This window comes from Manacus candei, unplaced genomic scaffold (assembly GCF_025592945.1).
Source record: "Manacus candei isolate 608988 ecotype Guabito, Panama unplaced genomic scaffold, ASM2559294v1 h1tg000043l, whole genome shotgun sequence".
In the NCBI taxonomy this organism is placed as follows: domain Eukaryota; kingdom Metazoa; phylum Chordata; class Aves; order Passeriformes; family Pipridae; genus Manacus; species Manacus candei.
The window spans coordinates 10,310,904-10,328,858 of record NW_026138091.1 but is presented as its reverse complement, the minus strand read 5'-3'; the positions used below and the strand labels follow the sequence as shown (position 1 = coordinate 10,328,858).

General features: G+C 39.3%; 1 protein-coding gene across 2 annotated transcripts in view; it reads right to left on the bottom strand.

Annotated features, from left to right (window-relative positions):
- NELL2 (neural EGFL like 2) overlaps positions 1 to 17,955 on the bottom strand; it is a 145,930-nt gene that overhangs the window by 102,649 nt on the left and 25,326 nt on the right. For both annotated transcript variants that reach the window (XM_051795791.1, XM_051795789.1), the window contains exons 4-9: positions 9,675 to 9,848; positions 9,457 to 9,553; positions 8,459 to 8,531; positions 8,194 to 8,276; positions 7,020 to 7,148; positions 3,153 to 3,255 (exon numbers count right to left, since the gene is read on the bottom strand). In XM_051795791.1, coding sequence (XP_051651751.1) covers positions 3,153 to 3,255; positions 7,020 to 7,148; positions 8,194 to 8,276; positions 8,459 to 8,531; positions 9,457 to 9,553; positions 9,675 to 9,848 — 659 coding nt within the window. The remainder of the gene's footprint in view (positions 1 to 3,152; positions 3,256 to 7,019; positions 7,149 to 8,193; positions 8,277 to 8,458; positions 8,532 to 9,456; positions 9,554 to 9,674; positions 9,849 to 17,955) is intronic.

Genomic DNA, 17,955 nt, shown 5'->3' with positions numbered 1-17,955 from the left:
CAAGAAGAACCAAAGTCAAAGCAATATTAGTTAAAAAATAAAAAATCTAAACCATTCCTTACTAAATGTTCTTCCCTGAACTAAGCATTTAAGAAAAACATGATGAGTTAGTTGTGCTGAAATTTCCGAAGTGTTAAAAACATAATCAAACAAGATACAACAAAGCTCTACTCTCCAAAATGTAAATGCTGGGCTGAAGTTCAATTCCCAAGACTTGGCAGGATGGGAAAGAAAGTCTCTTAGCATAACTGCTTAATTACAGAACCAGACTTTAAAATCCAGTACTTTACATTCCTATCTGAAACACCTGATATTCATCACAGTAACTGATGTAAAGACTAACCTCACAACTTTATCTGTCTAAAACTTCAGTATTCAATATAATCACTGGGCTTCCTATACAATCCATGGAAGGAGATGTCCACTTCTGAAAGGCAATTCATCCCATCCCTTCCAGCCCCTCTCAGCACCAAGCACCCTCTGAAGGTGCCACTCTCTTTCACTGGCTATCAAGAGAGCCAAACTGGTGATGTCCACAACTAGTAAATGATACACAACAGGTCAATGAAACAGCAAATGACAGGAGGCTTGAAAGTTACAGTCTGTGCCCCCCCTGCAGTCTGAGTGCTAGCACACGTCATGGTGCAATTTTGGCCTGTATCAGCCAAGATGCTGTGAAGCAGTGCCAGGCATGGCTGGGGAGACAGCCTTGATCAGAGTCAGCCATCTGCATGCAGATAATCTGTTGGGGGAAGGGGGAAGAGAGTTTAGCCATGTAAATTGGAGCCACAAGTGCCACTCAGCCACAAGGCCGTAGAACTGTGTCTGTGCTATTTTAATTACTAGTGTATATAAAGTCATTTCAGATTATATTCCCAAATTCTGCATGCCTAAAGCCAAGCAGAATGACCCTATCTTTGATCACTTAGGGGTTAATAAATAAATAATTAAATAAATAAATACAATTAAAAACCCAGAAAGCCTGGTTGCTGACCACTGTAAAAGCCTGAAGTGCTGTACTCAACTCTTCCCTGCCAGCTGCCACTAAATCAGACCTCGTTCTTTTGATTTTTGATGACTTTGTTCAAACACCAGCAGAAGAAAGGAATAATTGAGAAAGGAAGCACTTAGCTCTGGCGGAGTGAGACACGGCCACAAGGCTGGCACAGCTGCCACTGCCTGGGCACTTCTACTTACATAACAGTTTGGCAGAAACAACCCCGAGCAAGAGCCATGTTCACCAAGCACACTGACCTCAGTCAGCTCAGACCCGGAGCTGAAGACACCAAGAGGACAGAATACAGCTGACACATATATATGAACTCAGAGACAACTCAGCATTTCCACCAAGCTGGCCAAAAGAATAAGTCACAGTCCTGCATCTCCATTACCTCTAACTTCCACTTTTTCACTGGAATATAACTAACTACCTTGCCAATGGGACTCCAACTTTCATTCTCCACCCTTTGGTCCCAGGAATTTAGCCACTTCAAAAATGGTTTGATTTATTTAAAAGTCACTTTAAATAACCTAGATGAAATTAGGAACAATTTTTCAAAATCAATTTTTACTTATATTTTCTGATCTAATTATTTTTCGAGTAGTTTGTCAAGAGAGTAATATGTGTGCATGTTAGTTATAAATTGCATTATGTACTGGCATAAAATTCACAACACTGAAAGATACAACATTTTTCATAATATTAAGAATATCAAACAGGAAATATCAAAGTAAACTTTACACTGTGCAGTACCAGAACTGTATCTTAATTTGAAGGAGAAGTATTAATGCTGTATGACAAGGTCAGTGTCCATATGCTCATTCGCATTTCTTCACTCTTGTCAAGACTCCTAATAAAAGCAACTTTGGAAGACATCATATGATGTGAGTGTTTCCCAATTAACATCCCAACTTAATTCACAGGCAGTACATTAGAAAAACATACTTCAGAAGATCAGGTTTTAAAATTCTGCAAACATGGTCAGAGATTCAAATAGTGTCAAATAGAGGCTTGAATGCCACATATCTCACACCCCTGAATTACCAATTCCCTGAGTCATCTAATATGCATGGAAATTCTGTGTAGCTGGTTAAAAAAAAGTATTTGAATTCTCATTTCCTCTTAATTAGAATTAATCTACCTGAGTAAGTTAATAACGTTTCATGAAATGGAATGGTTTGTGTAACTTCTAACACAATTAAATATTAATAAATTCCTGTGGGAGCTAGATCAATGGAGTACAAAACGTCTTCCTGAATTTTATCTCACAACATGTCATTTTAACCAGTTATGTATTTCTCTATACTCTGTAAGAAATTTTATACGCAGTAGAAGAGTGATGAAAGCCCACAGAAAAATCTCAACATTTACAGAATAAAGAAGTGTGTTCATCTCATGCTCAGTTTCAATAGTGGATTCTACCACAGTCTATAATAACTAACCATCACATATGGAATACACGTAATCAATGTGTAGTCCATCTAAGTAGTGAATAAACCAAAATTCCCCTTCTCTGGCCCTATTTACAACAAAACCAAAATGCTATAAAACCAAAAAGTAATCATATATCCCAAATGACAATATTAAATAACTTTCATTTATTTTCCTGTATAATTCTTTTAAGACCTTCTGTGAAAGAACATTTCTAGGTGTCTGGTTTTTGCTGGTCTCTTGGGTCTAGATAAGCTTTCTCTTCCCTTAATTACAGAAGAAGAATCTTAAATCTGAACCTCCATTTCTGGCACTACAATATAAGGCTGGAAGTACACTCTTCTTGCGATAAAGGTGTTAGACACTGATCAAAACAGACACCAGGCAATTTTTCTTGAACTTCGGTTTGGTATAAAAGATAGACAATGGAAGACAAATGCAGAAAGCTTTTTAATTAGCTTTTTTCTTTTAAAACTTTGATAAAAAATACCTATGCTTAAAAAAATACAACTAAAATGAAACAAAATATCCCAAAATGAAAAATTAAAATCTTCTGGTTATCAATTTCCCAGAATACTTCAGAGAAGTCCAAGTTCCCCAATTCCTCAACCCAAATATTTAATTCCCTGACCAGTTCTTTTACTGACATATTTACAGAAAGATTCATATTCTTTAAGATTTCAAAGTATTCATTAGAAGAAAGCACAACAGTAAAACTTACATTGACATTCCTTGCAGCACTTGCCATCCACATAGGCCAGGGCAGAATTAAGTGGACAGTCAGCAAGGGGGCAAATCAAAGCCTCGCACTGCACCGTACCGTTCTAGAAGAATAAAAGGTGCTTAACTGGTAGTTATATTTAGCAATAGCAAAGATGTTCTCAACTTGAAAAATCTATTTTTAAATGCAGTGAATTCTCTAACAACACCGAAAAAGACATTTCAACACAGATCTTTTAATAACTAAATGAACAGAAACTATACTTTTAGAATGTCACACATGCAATCTTTTAGACACGAATCGTGTTCTTTGAAATTATAATGATCCCTTTTTTTTTTAAGAGGCAAATCTATTTGGAGGCAAAACATTCAGGTTTTTTGTTGATTGGCAGACAGATTACTGTGAAATAACAATTTCACAGATAATACTCTGCCTTCTGATTTTTATGTGAGACAATATATTTCTAAAAAGGTAATAATATTATAGCTGCAAGAAAAATCTAAGACAAAAATATGTAATGCATTTAATACTAAATTCAAAGAATTTTAAATATGTATCAGGCAGAATTGATACCATAAAATACCAAAAGTGAAATTAATATCCCTTCAGAAATATAAAGATCAAAAAAATTTAAGCTTTAAGAGACCCATTTAGCAAATTATAGATAGCAGCAAATCAATCTAAGGTGCAGTACAGACAACAACAGCCTTTTCACTGATTTCTAATGGCCTTTGGATTAGGCATTTAATGAGTTCAAATTAAATGAATGAGTTTTACATGAATGGACAATAACACAGATGCCATGGGTTTGGTACCTGAAAGGATACTTGCAGTCACTTCTGGAGTTGTGATACCTCTGGGAATCTTCCATCCACCAAGTCTTTTTCATTTGTAATATAACAGAGCTTACATATGACCCTGACATTTTACTCTTTATTGCTTACTGAGATGTAACCAAAGGCAACCAAAGGGAATCAGACACAAGGGATCTATTAAATCATTTGCCAGGAAAAAGACTGTGTTTATAGTGACAAAAAGCAGAGAATCAATTATCCAGAGAAACCATTTGCAACTCAGTGCATGGGAATAACATGATAGCTAAGTATATCGCATAGCATCTGCATATGGTAACACAAAATACAGGAAATACACATACTACCACTACTGAAACAGTAGGGAAATATATTTATGTAGTGTGTTTCTGTGGCTGGGTTTTGGTAGTGGGGAGGCTACAGGGGTGGTTTCCATTAGAAGCTGCTAGAAGCTTCCCCTGTCCTGTGGAGCCAATGCCAGCCAGCTCCAGCACAGACTTCCTGTCGCTGGCCAAGGTCAAGCCAATTAGAAGTAATAGTAACACCTCTGTGATAACATATTTAAAAACAAAAGATAGTTGCACAGAAGAAAATTGCAACCAGGGAAGAGCAGAGTGAGAACATGGGAATAACAACAAGACACCAAGGTCAGTGCAGAAGGAGGGGGAGGAGATGCTCCAAGCACTGGAGCTGAGGCTCCTGTAGCCTGTGGTGAAGACCATGGTCTGCCCCTGCAGCTCATGGAGGACCATCAGGGTGCAGAGACCCACCTGCAGCCCATGGAGGAGCCCATGCTGGAGCAGGTGGATGCATGAAGGAGGCTGTGACCCTGTGGGAGGTCCAGGATGGAGTGGGGTCCTGCCAGAGACCTGCGGCCCATGGAGAGGGAAGCCCACCCTGGAGCAGGTTTTTCCCGGATAGGACTTGTGGCCCCTGCAGGGGACCCACACCGGTACAGCTCATTCATGAAGGACTGCACCCCATGGAGGAGTGACCCATGGGACAGCAGTTTGAGAGGAACTGCTGCCTGAGGGATGGACTCATGCCAGAGAGGCCCATCAAGGACTGTCTCCTGTGGGAGGGACCCCACGGGAGAAGGGGAAGGACTCCTCTCCCTGAGCAGCAGCAGAAACAACAACTGACCGTAACCCCCATTCCTCGTCCCCCTGCACTGCTGGACAGGAGGAGGGAGAACATGGAAGGAAGGAGGGGTGGGGGGAATGTGTTTTTAAGACTGTTTTATTTCTCACTCTTTGGCTCTTATCCTGTTAGTAATAAATGTAGGTATTATCCCCACTTTGAGTCTTGTTTTGCCTGTGAAGGTAACCAGTTACTGACCTCTCTCAGCTTTTATCTCTACTCATGAATTCCTAGCTATTTTTTTTCTCTCTCCTCTGTCCAGTTGCACAGAAGAGTGAGAGAGTGGCTTTAGTGGGTACCTGGTATCTGGCCAGGGTCAACCCACTACAGTCTTTTTGGTGGCCTATATGGGGATGACCAAGGGGATATTCCATACCACATGACGTCAACCCAGATGTAAAAGCTGAGGCAAGGAGCAGGACCGGAGGCACTCATTGTCTCTGATGGCTGCCTGCTGACAACCATACGTGTTCTGGAGCCCTGCTTCTCAGAAAAGTGGTCGACCATTGCTGCTGTGGAGGTTTGAAAAAGGCTTTTCCTCAGGAGGTATTGTTTTTCATACTGAACCAATTAACAGCCTGTATGCTCGTGTGGAAGTTACATGTTCACAGAAATGGAAGAGAAGGGGTTAATTCTGGACCGTGTGGCTAGAAGCAGAAGCAGCCATGCTCTGAGTGTGCTTGGTATGGCCCAGGGCTGGGGGGTCTCTGCCCCCTGGCTCCTGCCAGCTGGGCCAGGAGCAGCCAGCCATGCAGTGGAGCACCCCCCCGCTGAAACCGATGACCGAGGAGGACCCTAAAGGATCAAGGAAGGCCTCCAGGTCGAATTTACTCCACTTTGCAGAGACGGGGGAGAAAACCGACAGCAAAATGTTCAATCAGCCAGGCAGAAACCTGCGATGGAGCACAGATAGCGCTGGAACTGAGCCAGCGAGGGGTGGCCAGAGCAAGCCGAGCTGCTCAGCCATGAATTCTGAGGTAGAGGCAGCCACGGAACAAACTTCTGCAGAGGAGTAGCCCGAGCTATCACAACAGCTCAGAACAGAGAGGCCCCCTGCAAAAGGTCAGCAGCACCAGTGAATTGGTTGGAGTCAATTCTAGGGTAAGAGCTAAACTAAGAACCCTTAAAATTCTTTTACCCTGAGGAGGAGTGAAATCTTCGAAGAATCTTCGAAGAAGCTCCCCGAAGGCTCAGGCTCGAGGGAGCCAGGATTTCCACAAAGTAAAAACAGGGGATAAAGACAAGAGACACTTAATAGTGCCACAAGAAATTAATTTAGAAGAACTATAGTTTGAAAGCGAAAAAAAGGACTTCTCCTTTCTTCTTGGACTCTTTTTGAAAGAAAGGAGAGACTTCATCTAATGTAATATATTATTTTACTGTAGAAGTAGTTGTTATATATATATGTATGTATGTAAATAAACTTGTAAATATTTCCCTTCCCCTAATACCAAGTTGTATGTGTCTGAAAACTTCTTCCCTTTCACATTAGAACAAATCGTAACAACCCCTTTAAATTGGCCTTTTTGAAATTCCTGTGTTTTTCAAACCACCACAGCTGCTTATGAGAAGTAGAGATTAACTGCTAGCTCCTGCTTTGTGCACGCACACGCTGCCTTTGCTTTTTTTTTTTTACATAAATATAAACTGCCTTATCGCAACCCACGATTTGTTTTGTTTTCTTTTCCCACCTTACTCTCTCCCCTGTGCTGCTGTGAAGGGGAGGGATAGAGCGGCTGGGTGGGCATCTGGCGTTCAGTATTTATCAATACTATTCCTTAGATTTAGATCAAGTATTAAAGCACTTTGTTGTTATTACCTAGCATACATCTGGAAGTTCTCATTATTTGCTTCAATAAAACTAATCAGAGGAAACACTGGAGTTCCTGACTCTCCACTCTAACTGTAGCCATACCATGCAAGTGCAGTTCTTACAGCCATCCGTCCAGGATTCAAACTCTCTGTAAGTCGTGCCTTTCACTGTGCATGTCCTTTCACAGTAGCACTGATCCAACTTGTTCATCCTCTGTTCAGCTTGAGACAACTATATAGTTCAGAAAAAAGTTTTGAATTTTTAAGTTGTTTTCACCTTAGTAAAAACACAATTCAAACTATCCCCCTTATCATCAAGAATGCAGATGAGAGAATACATGTAGGGAAATGCAGTCAAAGACACTAAAACAGTTATTGTTAAATATGATTAAACCATGAGTCATTCAGAGACGGAAATTAAGAAGTAAGACACAATGCACTTCATCTTTCTCATCATCATCACATCAGAGCCATCATGAAACAAAATGAGTAGGTCAAGATGGATACAGCTCCCTTATTTCTCATCTTTGTATGTGTGAACTGATCAAGAATCTTGCTCTACATTAAGTCCTTGCAGACAGTAGGTTAGAGGGCAAAAGACCAAAACTTGAGTAGAGTGGCCAATCTGCAAATTGTAAAGCTCCAAACCAACATGTTAGCAATTGTTTCTGCACTTCAGCCAAAGCATTTCTAACATTTGTGTATTGAATCAGACAGGTAATAGCATTCCTGCTGATATCTAAAGAACTGACATTTAAAATCAGAAGACTAGTCTATTTTCACTGGCAGACATGAATGGTTTTGGATTCTACAGGAAAGAAAGAAGAAAGTCCTGCTTTGGATTCTTAATTCCTTGCCTTGCGTATATTTTGTCTGAATATGCCTTTGGCAGCTCAGGTCTAGAAAAGTCTTGTTAAGTCTTGCTGCAATAAACACTAAAAACACAATTACCTATTTCATTCTAGGTTTATTGATTTATTAGCTTGATAGAGTTTGGATATCTCTGAGCCCTTTCCTTGCCCAGGGACTTAGATATTGTCTACTGTTAAAATACACAATTCTATAAAAATATTAAAACCACAAGAAAACTCTCTGAACTGAGAATCTGTATGTAGAGACACTTGGCATGGCTATATAAAGATATAATACACCATGCAGGGATGTTTTACACACACTCATGTGCACATCCCCATATAAGCATGAAAAATCTACAAAGACAGCAATTTAGGACTGATAGTCCTAATTTCTCCCATGACTTGAGTCCTAGTAAACATTACCTTAGCTGATGTTTTGGCTAAGATGTCTTGAAGTTCCATAATTTTCTGCACAAGTCCATGGAAGTCATTACAAGTTGGGCATGCTAGAATAATAAAATCAGTGCTTTAATCAAAAACCAAACAAACATGTATTCACAATAGGTTCAATCACGCCAAAGCTGACAACCAATACACTTAAAATTCAAGGGTTTAAGAAAGCTTGTAGGATAGAAAGAAGGCACAAAGAACACCTTTCATTTTACGATACAAGAATTAACAGACTTACTGCGATTAAGGTCTGGGCATTGAGAAATAAATCCTTGAGGCATGACAAGTAATTGCACATCTTGCATTATGCCCTATGTGTAAGAAGAGGAAAAAAAAAAAGGATACATTATTTTTACCTGTCAAAATTATGTTTTCCATTCATCATGTAAAACATTAAAATCCATGTAGAAAAGCTACCTGATAAAAACAACATTTATGAATAAAAAGCTTCTTGCCTGGGCCCAATTCAGTGATAGAAAAATAAACAGAAACTAAAATAGATGTACAGACATACTGAATAATTTTTAAAGACATGAGATTAAATGTCAAGATGTAATTATGTGGCAGAAGTTTGGTGGTTTTGAATTCATTGTTATTTTTAGTTAGACACAGCAGTAAAGCTTGAAAATGACCTTTAAAAGTAATTCAAAACAGGTGCAGTTTCAGTTACTTTTAAATAAAATGCAAATTTTTTACTAAGCTATAACTCTTAAATAGATCTGAAGATTAAAGAAACGAGAGCCAGGAAAAATACATTCATGTCAATCCTTAATGTTTTTGTGCTGGTTTTGGCTGGAGTAGAGTTAATTTTCTTTACAGTATGACCCTATGTTTGAGATTTGTGCTGGAAACAGTGCTGATAACATAGGGATGTTTTAGCTATTGCTCAGCAGAATTTACACAGGAACAAGGCCTTTTCTGCTTTTCATACCGACCCACCAGCAAGGAGGTTGGTGGTGCAAAAGGAGTTGGGAGAGACACAGTCGGGACAGCTGACCCCACCCGACCAGGTGTGGGGTCATATTCCAGATGATATGCTGTAACGCACAGCATTTAAAGCTGGGGCTAGAAGAAGGAAGCATGGGACATTCAGAGCAATTCCCCCGATACCTCCTGAACCTTCTCTTCTCCAGGCTGAACAATCCCACCTGTCTCAGCCTCACACCATACGAAAGATGCTTCAATTCCTTAATCATTTTATTTCAGTTCACTCCTTTCCTTTCAGGGAATGTATACCTTAAAATAACCATGTGCAATATTCCTCTGTCCCAGCCAAAAGGTTGTACCCAAAGGCAAGTTCATGAAAGGCTTCTCCACAACTCTTTCATAAATTCTGAAAAGGAAAGGAAAAGTATAGTCCCAAGATGTTATCATTCAATTTATGATCATTCAATTTCCAGAGCTGGAATATTCAAAGTGTGACAAATTCTTGTAAAACAACACTCTTTACTTACTTATTGCAGTCCACGTGTAAAATCAAGTGAGAGGCACTGATTGCTAAGGAAAGTCTGTGCCATTTATCATCTGCCAAAATGTATGGGAATACTTCTGTGTGGGAGCGATGACTGCCTGAACGATAATGCAACCTGATTTCATTTCGATGACCACTGCTTTCCAGTTCCAGGTACCTGTATCATAAATACATCATCGTGTCATGGACCATTTTTATCAGCACAGCAACATTTTACATAAGCCATCTTCTCATCATCATGCAGCATCTACTTAAAAGAGGGAGAAAAACAAGCAAGGAGATACAAAGACAAAAGCAGACTCTTTTCAGATTTCCACTGCATCTTTCTTCTCAATGACAAATAATAGCAGATTACAACTCGTAACAACTTACAACAAGGTAAGTACATAAGATTTCAAGCCAAATGTTTTTGCTTCTAGCAACATTATTTTCCAGAACATGATCTGATTGCAAGTATTATGCTATTATGAATAGTTGCCTCGTATCCTGAAAGCACAGTAAGGATACTCTGAAGGCATGAATGCATAAAAGACAACCCCAAGTTTTGCAGTAGGGACATCATTAGCAATTACCAATCAGGGAAGTAAGGACTGAGATTGAACACTGCTTTGTTTGCTTTCATGTGTACTGTTACATCTCCTTTTACTTTTTGTAATAAAATTTCTCCAAAGAAACATAAAATCAATAAATGCTAACTCCTCAGAAAAATTTATATATATGTGTACATATTTGCTTTGTTAAATAAGTATGTGTATTTGTGAGGTGGGTGTGTATATACATACAACTCTATATGTATGCACATATACATGTAAATATGTACAGATATGGTAAAAACCCAGCAGTGCAGCTGTGCCAAAATAAGTGTACCCTTCACAAGATTTGCAGATTGCAAATTCAAGCTTTGATGGTGAAATTTTAGCAGCTTAATTTTAAAAGCATTCCGTAACAAACTCAGTTCTTAGACGGGCTGGTTTCTTGCATGTTGGAACTCTTCTGGGAAAAAGCTTGACAAACTATTTGTCTTTTAAAGTAGTAAGCTTCTCATTTTAAAATTCCCCCAAGAAAATACTTTTTACACAGGAAAGGAAAAACAAAATGGAGCTTCTCTAAAAATCATACATAACATACAGCTAAAAAACAAGGAAAATAACAACATATGTGGTGAGATACACAACAACTGAGAGAATGGACAGTTCATTTTTGTCTATTTTTGCGGTTACATCTGCAATCAGGCATGACAGTGGCTTGTAATCTGAGTGCACATGTTCCAGGGTGATGTCATTTACTTAAACAGGTTATCTATATTAAGGAATAGACACGATAATCAGTACAGTTCTGAGGAGTGAAGTTGAGGCCAAATCAAAACTATCTTGTACAATCATTATCCCTAGGAAGAGAGGCTGGGCTCACCGTACAGCTCTCCTTTCTTCAGAGTGTTTCACAGTAGAACTATTTTTTTGCAAATCCAGCAAAGGACAATTTCTTCTTCATCCTTAGTATTAACAAAGAAGTTAACTAATTTCAGATATAAATTTTATAATTTGAGACAATTTACCTTCTCATGGCCCAAAACCAATTTTTGCATTGGCAAGAAGTGGAAACTAACAGAAGGCCAGGCTGAAAAAAAAATGGGCAGTAATGGCAGGACATCAGTCAACTTAATAACCTCCTTCATAACTCAAGCTTCAAGGATAAAAATAAGGTCACTCCCAACCTAACAGAGAAGGGTAACATTATAGAACAGGACTTCTCCAGCAACTTCTAAGTGTCTCCATCCAGTCGCAGACACAAACTGGAAAATGAAAGGCAGGGATACGTTGAAAAAGGCTTCCTGGTAGAACCAACAGCTATCCACTCATTTGAAGTCAATGACAGAACTGATGCCAGATCACAGAGAGGCAGGCAGGCAGGGAAAAAACTACACCTGTAGACACACAGTTGGTACAGAATGTACTCGTGTTGTCCCTTATGCAGGCAAGATAATGAATGAAACATGGCTTTGCCAATAAAAAGAAGACATTGCCGTACAAATTTCACAAAATAAAAACTGCTGAGAGAGGATGCTGACAATTGATGATGCTGTAATAAGCAAGGAAATCTGCCGACACCAAGTCCTGCAAAAACTGTGGACACTTGGGATTTTGTTTTAATGGTGATTAATGCACTGTTTTGATATTCACAGACAATCTCTTGTTCTTCCATTTGGTAAACTAACAAATACAACTCCCTTCTAAAGGAGAAAATATGCATCAAAGTGAAAAAGAAAATAACAGCCATTAGGAGAATTAGTAGGAGAATAATTTATGGTTTATTAATAATCTGTAGAGGCAGCAACAAAATACAATGAGAAAAGCAAGTGGAATGATAGCCAGAACTATATTGCTTTCAGCTTGAACTAATGCCATAATGCTGAAACACAGGGAAGTGAAAGTGAATTATTTCCACCTAATTACTTACAAAATACTGTGCTTGCTATCCCACTTTTCTACATCTGTTTAACTGCCTGGACTTACATGGTTCTGTTTCAGTCTCATGAGCTTCAGAAGATGGGACAAGCCTCAGCACTGACAAACTCATTACAGGTGAAAATGCAAAGTTTGCTCACAGTGAGGCTTCTTGTTCCGTCTGTGAGGCTGTAACACTTGGGTGCACACTTTCCAAAAGTTTTGAAGAGTCTTTGAGAAAGTATACTAAGCATTAACAAACACACCTGGGGTTTAAAAATTCATTTCTGGTGACAAAAATACTGTACACTTCTCTGTACACTCAGGATTGCTAATCATTGAGAGGGAAAAGAGAATGATTTCAGTTCCTAAATGACTTTTTAAAGGAAACAATAACTGCATTGTACTGCAGTCTTCTCCTAGCCAAGAATTTCATTACTGAAAAGCTTCAGGGGAAGCTCATCAGCTGAGTCATTGGTTCCTTGTCCACACCAGCCCAGAACAGCCTACTCATCTCAGGGAGAGCAGCAGCCAAAGATGTCCCATTATAAATGTCACTGATGCTTCTTCCAACAAGCTCCAAGGTGCTCTTCTATGCTGCAGAAGGCAAAAAGCTCTTGGAGCGAAAAATAAACCCCAATGAGAAACACAATAGCAGAACCTGCTCCCCACTTCTAATGTCCGTAATCTCTGTGGTTGTTTAATCAATACCAGCGTATTTGATTTTAACCTGCAAAAAACCACACACACATTGCATTGGGTTAAACTGATTTAACTTCAGAGGGAGATCATACATGCTTAGGTGTTACTATGTTTGACACGCAGAGAAGAAAATGCCAACCTGGAAAAAAAGGTTGTTACATCTCCATAGATGTAACATCTCCAAAGGCAGCAGCCAAGGCCCCCACTGCAGATCAGCCACTCTGCTTGGAAACCAGCCAGTCAGCGATCCCTTACGTACTACGGATGAACGTGTCTTCGTAAGAGGAAGAAATTTGTTTCAAATGCCCCAGAGGAATTTGAGACAGAAAAGAGTGATGTGTTCTCTGCTGCCCAGCACTGATCTATTGTAACTGCATAAGAGCTAGGAGTCAGCAGATCTGCTCAACTGTCAACAAATCAGCTCTAATGACCATCCTGGCAAAGGGCACATGATCACAACCAGCCCAGGCAGGACCTGCTCTTTGGGCTGTGACAGACCAGCTCAAGGGAGACTGTGGGAGTCAGGATGTACAGCAAAACGCTAGAGATTTAGGAAGTGAAACACCAGGTGGTCCTGCTGCACACAGTATCAGTCTTTGACAAGAGGGAGGTATGGCCATTCCAGCTAACAGCCAGCGTGGGCAATGCCAAGTCTTTGATGGCTCACTTGTTCATTTGGCATCCTTGCTCACACAACAAATGCACAGTGTAACTGCCCACACTTACTCCAGGCAACTAATAATTTTAACTTCATTTTACAGCATGCAGACAAATATTTTAGAAGCTAAAGGCAAGATATCATGTCTGTTGCTTATTAATTTATTACAGGGTCGTTTTTTGGATTGTTTCTTTAAACTTTTCCTACTTAAAGTTATAGGTATAGTGTTAAAAGAGTTCTTCATGGCTCTTCAATCTACATTAAAAAGGAACACCAATAAAATTAAAGACAAATATGTACTTAAGAAAAAAATTAAAATCAATTACATATAAAGCTCCATTACATATAAAAATATCTTCATTTGAAGATTTTTATATGAAAGTTCTGGCTTTTTTGTTAGGTATAATTACATAAAACAAACAAACAAAAAAAGAGATCCTTTTCAGTAGACCCTACTCATTGCAAACTATGGCTACAATAGCAGTAACTTATTCTGCTAGGTGTAGATTATGAAGATGTAAAAGCAATTCACGCAGCACCACTACCACATTCAGCAACGCATTATTTGCTGTTTTCCATGGTATGATGACTGGGCAGTCAGGAGTGTGAGCCTTATTCTTCTATTTGGAAGTAACATTAAGCATTTTGAAACATTAACTAGGAGTTTTTAAAGCTTGGTGCATCCCCAAGGCTAGGAAACAAACACATGAGACTGTTCAAATCCTTCCCATCAGTGTCCCCCTCAGTGTCTGTACCTGATTCAAACTAATAAAGCACATGGGACAAAAATGGATGTCAATAAGATACTGTTTCTATCACCATCTTGCAGCCCCTCATCTGATTTCAGTGGGACTGCTGTGGTCTGGAAGCCTTTGCTGGCTTTGAAGTCAAGACCTGCCTCTCACCTGAGAGATCTCTCTGCTTACTTCGCAAAATTTGAGGTCAACTCTGCCTCTAAATCAGGGAGGAAAAATCTTCCCCCCCTCTCACACTCTGAATAGCTTCTGCTGAGTTTAGTGCTATGATTCAAGAGTCCCTGGCTGTAACAAGATATCCCAGACCCTTTGATGCTACTGCTGATGAGAAGGCAAGGCTCCCAGCCAGCCTTCCCACAGCACTTAATGGAGGAGCCAGGTGCCACAAGTAGGAACTGAGGTCCCACTGAGCTCTTCAAAGTACAGCAAGAAAAGCTAGGTGGCCAAGAAGGCCAATGGCATCCTGGCCTGGATCAGGAACAGTGTGGCCAGCAGGTCCAGGGAAGTGATTCTTCCCCTGTTCTCAGCACTGGTGAGGCCACACCTCGAGTACTCTGTCCAGTTCTGGGCCCCTCAGCTCAGGAAGGATATTGAGGTGCTGGAGCAGGTCCAGAGAAGAACAACAAGGCTGGTGAAGGGACTCAAGCACAAGTCCTGTGAGGAGAGGCTGAGGGAGCTGGGGTTGTTTAGAGTAGAAAAGAGGAGGCTCAGGGGAGACCTCATCACTCTCAACAACTATCTGAAAGGATGTTGTAGCCAGGTGGGGGTTGGTCTCTTCTCCCAGGCAGCTATCAGCAAGACAAGAGGGCATGGTCTTAAGCTCTGCCAGGGTAGTTTGGATACTAGGAAGAAATTCTTTACAGAGAGGGTAATCAGGCATTGGAATGGGCTGCCCAGGGAAGTGGTGGATTCTCCCTCCCTGGAGGTTCTTAAGATGAGACTGGATGTGGCACTTAGTGCCATGGTGTAGTAACCACAGTGGTAGTGGATCAAGGGTTGGACTTGACGATTTCAGAGGTCCTTTCCAACCTGGCTGATTCTGTAATTCTATGATTCTATTCTTGTAAAAGGTGGCCTTGTCTTCGAAAAATTCAAAGCTGATATTACAGCACATTGTCCATGTCATTCCTGTTTGAGCCATGGATATGAAATCAAATTCCCAAACAAGAAAATATTTTCTTAAACAGTAATTCTTGCCTTTGAGCAATTGCTCTCATTCCTCTCATCTCTCTCACTAACCCCATTTATCAATATATTTATTTCCATTTTGTTCTCACTATCACACAGTCCCGGGAATATCAGTCTTGCCTATCTGAAGCTTCCCCTTCTACTGAAAAAAAAATCAGTGAGGGAATAACTTTTTCAGATCAAACACTATAAAAACAAATGGCACAAACCATCCCTCTCTTTCTCTTTCTTAACAAAGTTTATCCAAGGAGAGCAAGAGGACTATAAATAAAATAAGCAACTTTCTGATATACGCATTAGTAAAAGAAAAGGAAACTTTCAACATAACTCCTCCCGTTTCCTACCCCGTAAGAGTACAGTTTTCTTTGTTATTTACTTGTTCATAGAAAGCCTTTCAAACAACAGCAGAAGAATAACAGTATCTGTCAAAACTCACATTTCAGCTATTTCAGTGGTGGTTTAGGAAGGAATAATCTTTTGTCTCTTATTCAAAAAGGCCTGTCACTAGTCTCAATTCAAGTAAGAGGTTCCAGGTGTATATGAGCATTCTGGAAAAAGTTCTCAACCAATTCACCCTGGTTAGTTGGCACCGGATGATCTACATTGGACAGACTGGCCTCACTTGATTAAAAAACGTTACTCAATAGTGTTTTCAAGGTGCATGCATTACAAGAATTTACACACTATTGGTAATATTTTTTTTTGGTCACAGAGTATAAAGTAAACTGAAAAAGAAAAAAAAATAAACCAAAAAACCCCCAAGCAACAGTGACGTGGTGTCAATCAAATTTATAATAACTTTCATAACCAACACTTAAAGAAATAGGTCATTCCTAACATCATGAAGATATTAAACTGAGTATAACACAGAACTGCTGCTTTACAAATATTTCCATCCAACTCCATACTTGGGGATAGAAGTTAATCTCCCCAACAAACAGAAACAAGGAACTTTTCTCTTTTGGGATAAAGAGCCCTACCAAGTTGCCAGTATCTACAAAGAATCCTTTGTGCCAAAGAATCCTCACATGCACTAGAAAAGCAGTGAATGAAAGAAAAAAAAAAACCCACCTTTTTCTTGACAGCTTTGATGAAACCTGCAACCATTATCAAAAGAATAAGGACTAACACCAGAAAAGTTTATATCACTACAGAAATTAAATTCAAAAGCAATTTGTTGTTACGAACAAATTCCAGAGGGTTAATGACTATCATCAGACCAGTAAGAAACAACCACTAAGATTTAAAACAAAAAAAACAATACAGAACACTATAACCCTCCACTCTTCCAACAAAGAACATCATGGAGTGGTTTAAAAAGCAGAAACAAGCTACTACTTCTTTTGGCACCAGGAACAGCCACATACAGCTTTAATGTTTGAAAATGAATCCCGTATTAGTCTTACCTAACATCTGCTCTGCAAATTATTGCCTTAAGTGGTGATTATTGGCTTAAGCAGTAAATACTGAAAGTTTTTCTCAGTGTAACATGTTTGCAGCAGATTTTGTGGTGTCAGTCCAGAAATACTGATATACATACGTTAAATGCAGAGAACATACAGTTCCACCTCTATTTTAATACAATGATCAAATGAGAAAACAGAATTCACCTCCGGCAACTTATCTCCTTGTACACATAAATCAGTAAGAGAGAAAATGTCACAGATAAGTTCCTCCAACATACTGAAAGAGGTCTGAAACTACTGTACAGTACAGCCCATTTGACAACAGATAATAAGAAGACACCAACCACTGTGAAAACAAATGCTAAGTAAGGCAGAAAGTGAATAAATTAGTAGAAGAACAAATTAAGTATAGAGAATAGCTGTCCATAATATTCTATTGATTTCCGTGCTCTGTTTCAGGATATAAAAAGCACTAATCAAAGGAAAGAACAGGGTTGAGTAAACTACAACCCTGCAATTTCCTGCTTTAAGGGCCCTAATATGCAGTATCTCAAGAGACAGGAATATACCATTAGTTACATAAAGCCATCTAACCACTAAGGGAGAAAAAAGTTTATTATATCTCTCCACTGCTGATGATTAAATGAAAATATATGATGGAATAGTGAGACTTAACATATATTACAACCCCATCGCAGATTCAAATCATCTCTCTGTTGACTGTTCCTTCAAGAAGTAGGTAAGACAAATTCAGAAGTGAGGAAGATAATACAGCTTAAACTGAAAGCTGAGAGCAAACACACAGCAATCAGTGTTTAACATTGCTTCTACTCAGACTTAAGGCATCCTTTCATTAACACAATTAAACAGTCACTTTGTTACTGTGAAGTACAATGCATTTTAGGCAGGGCACTGTATGTGGTCAAGGTGATGCTCTCAAGTTAAGAAAACATTCATAACTTCTATCTTTCAGACATATGCCATACATAAATCTGCCATATACAAAAGATGCATTCAGCTGCCTGAAATTCACCTGAACTATTACTGACATGTAACTTGGATTCCCTGACACCACAAGAGCTTTTTTTTTTTTTTTGAAAGAATCAACCCT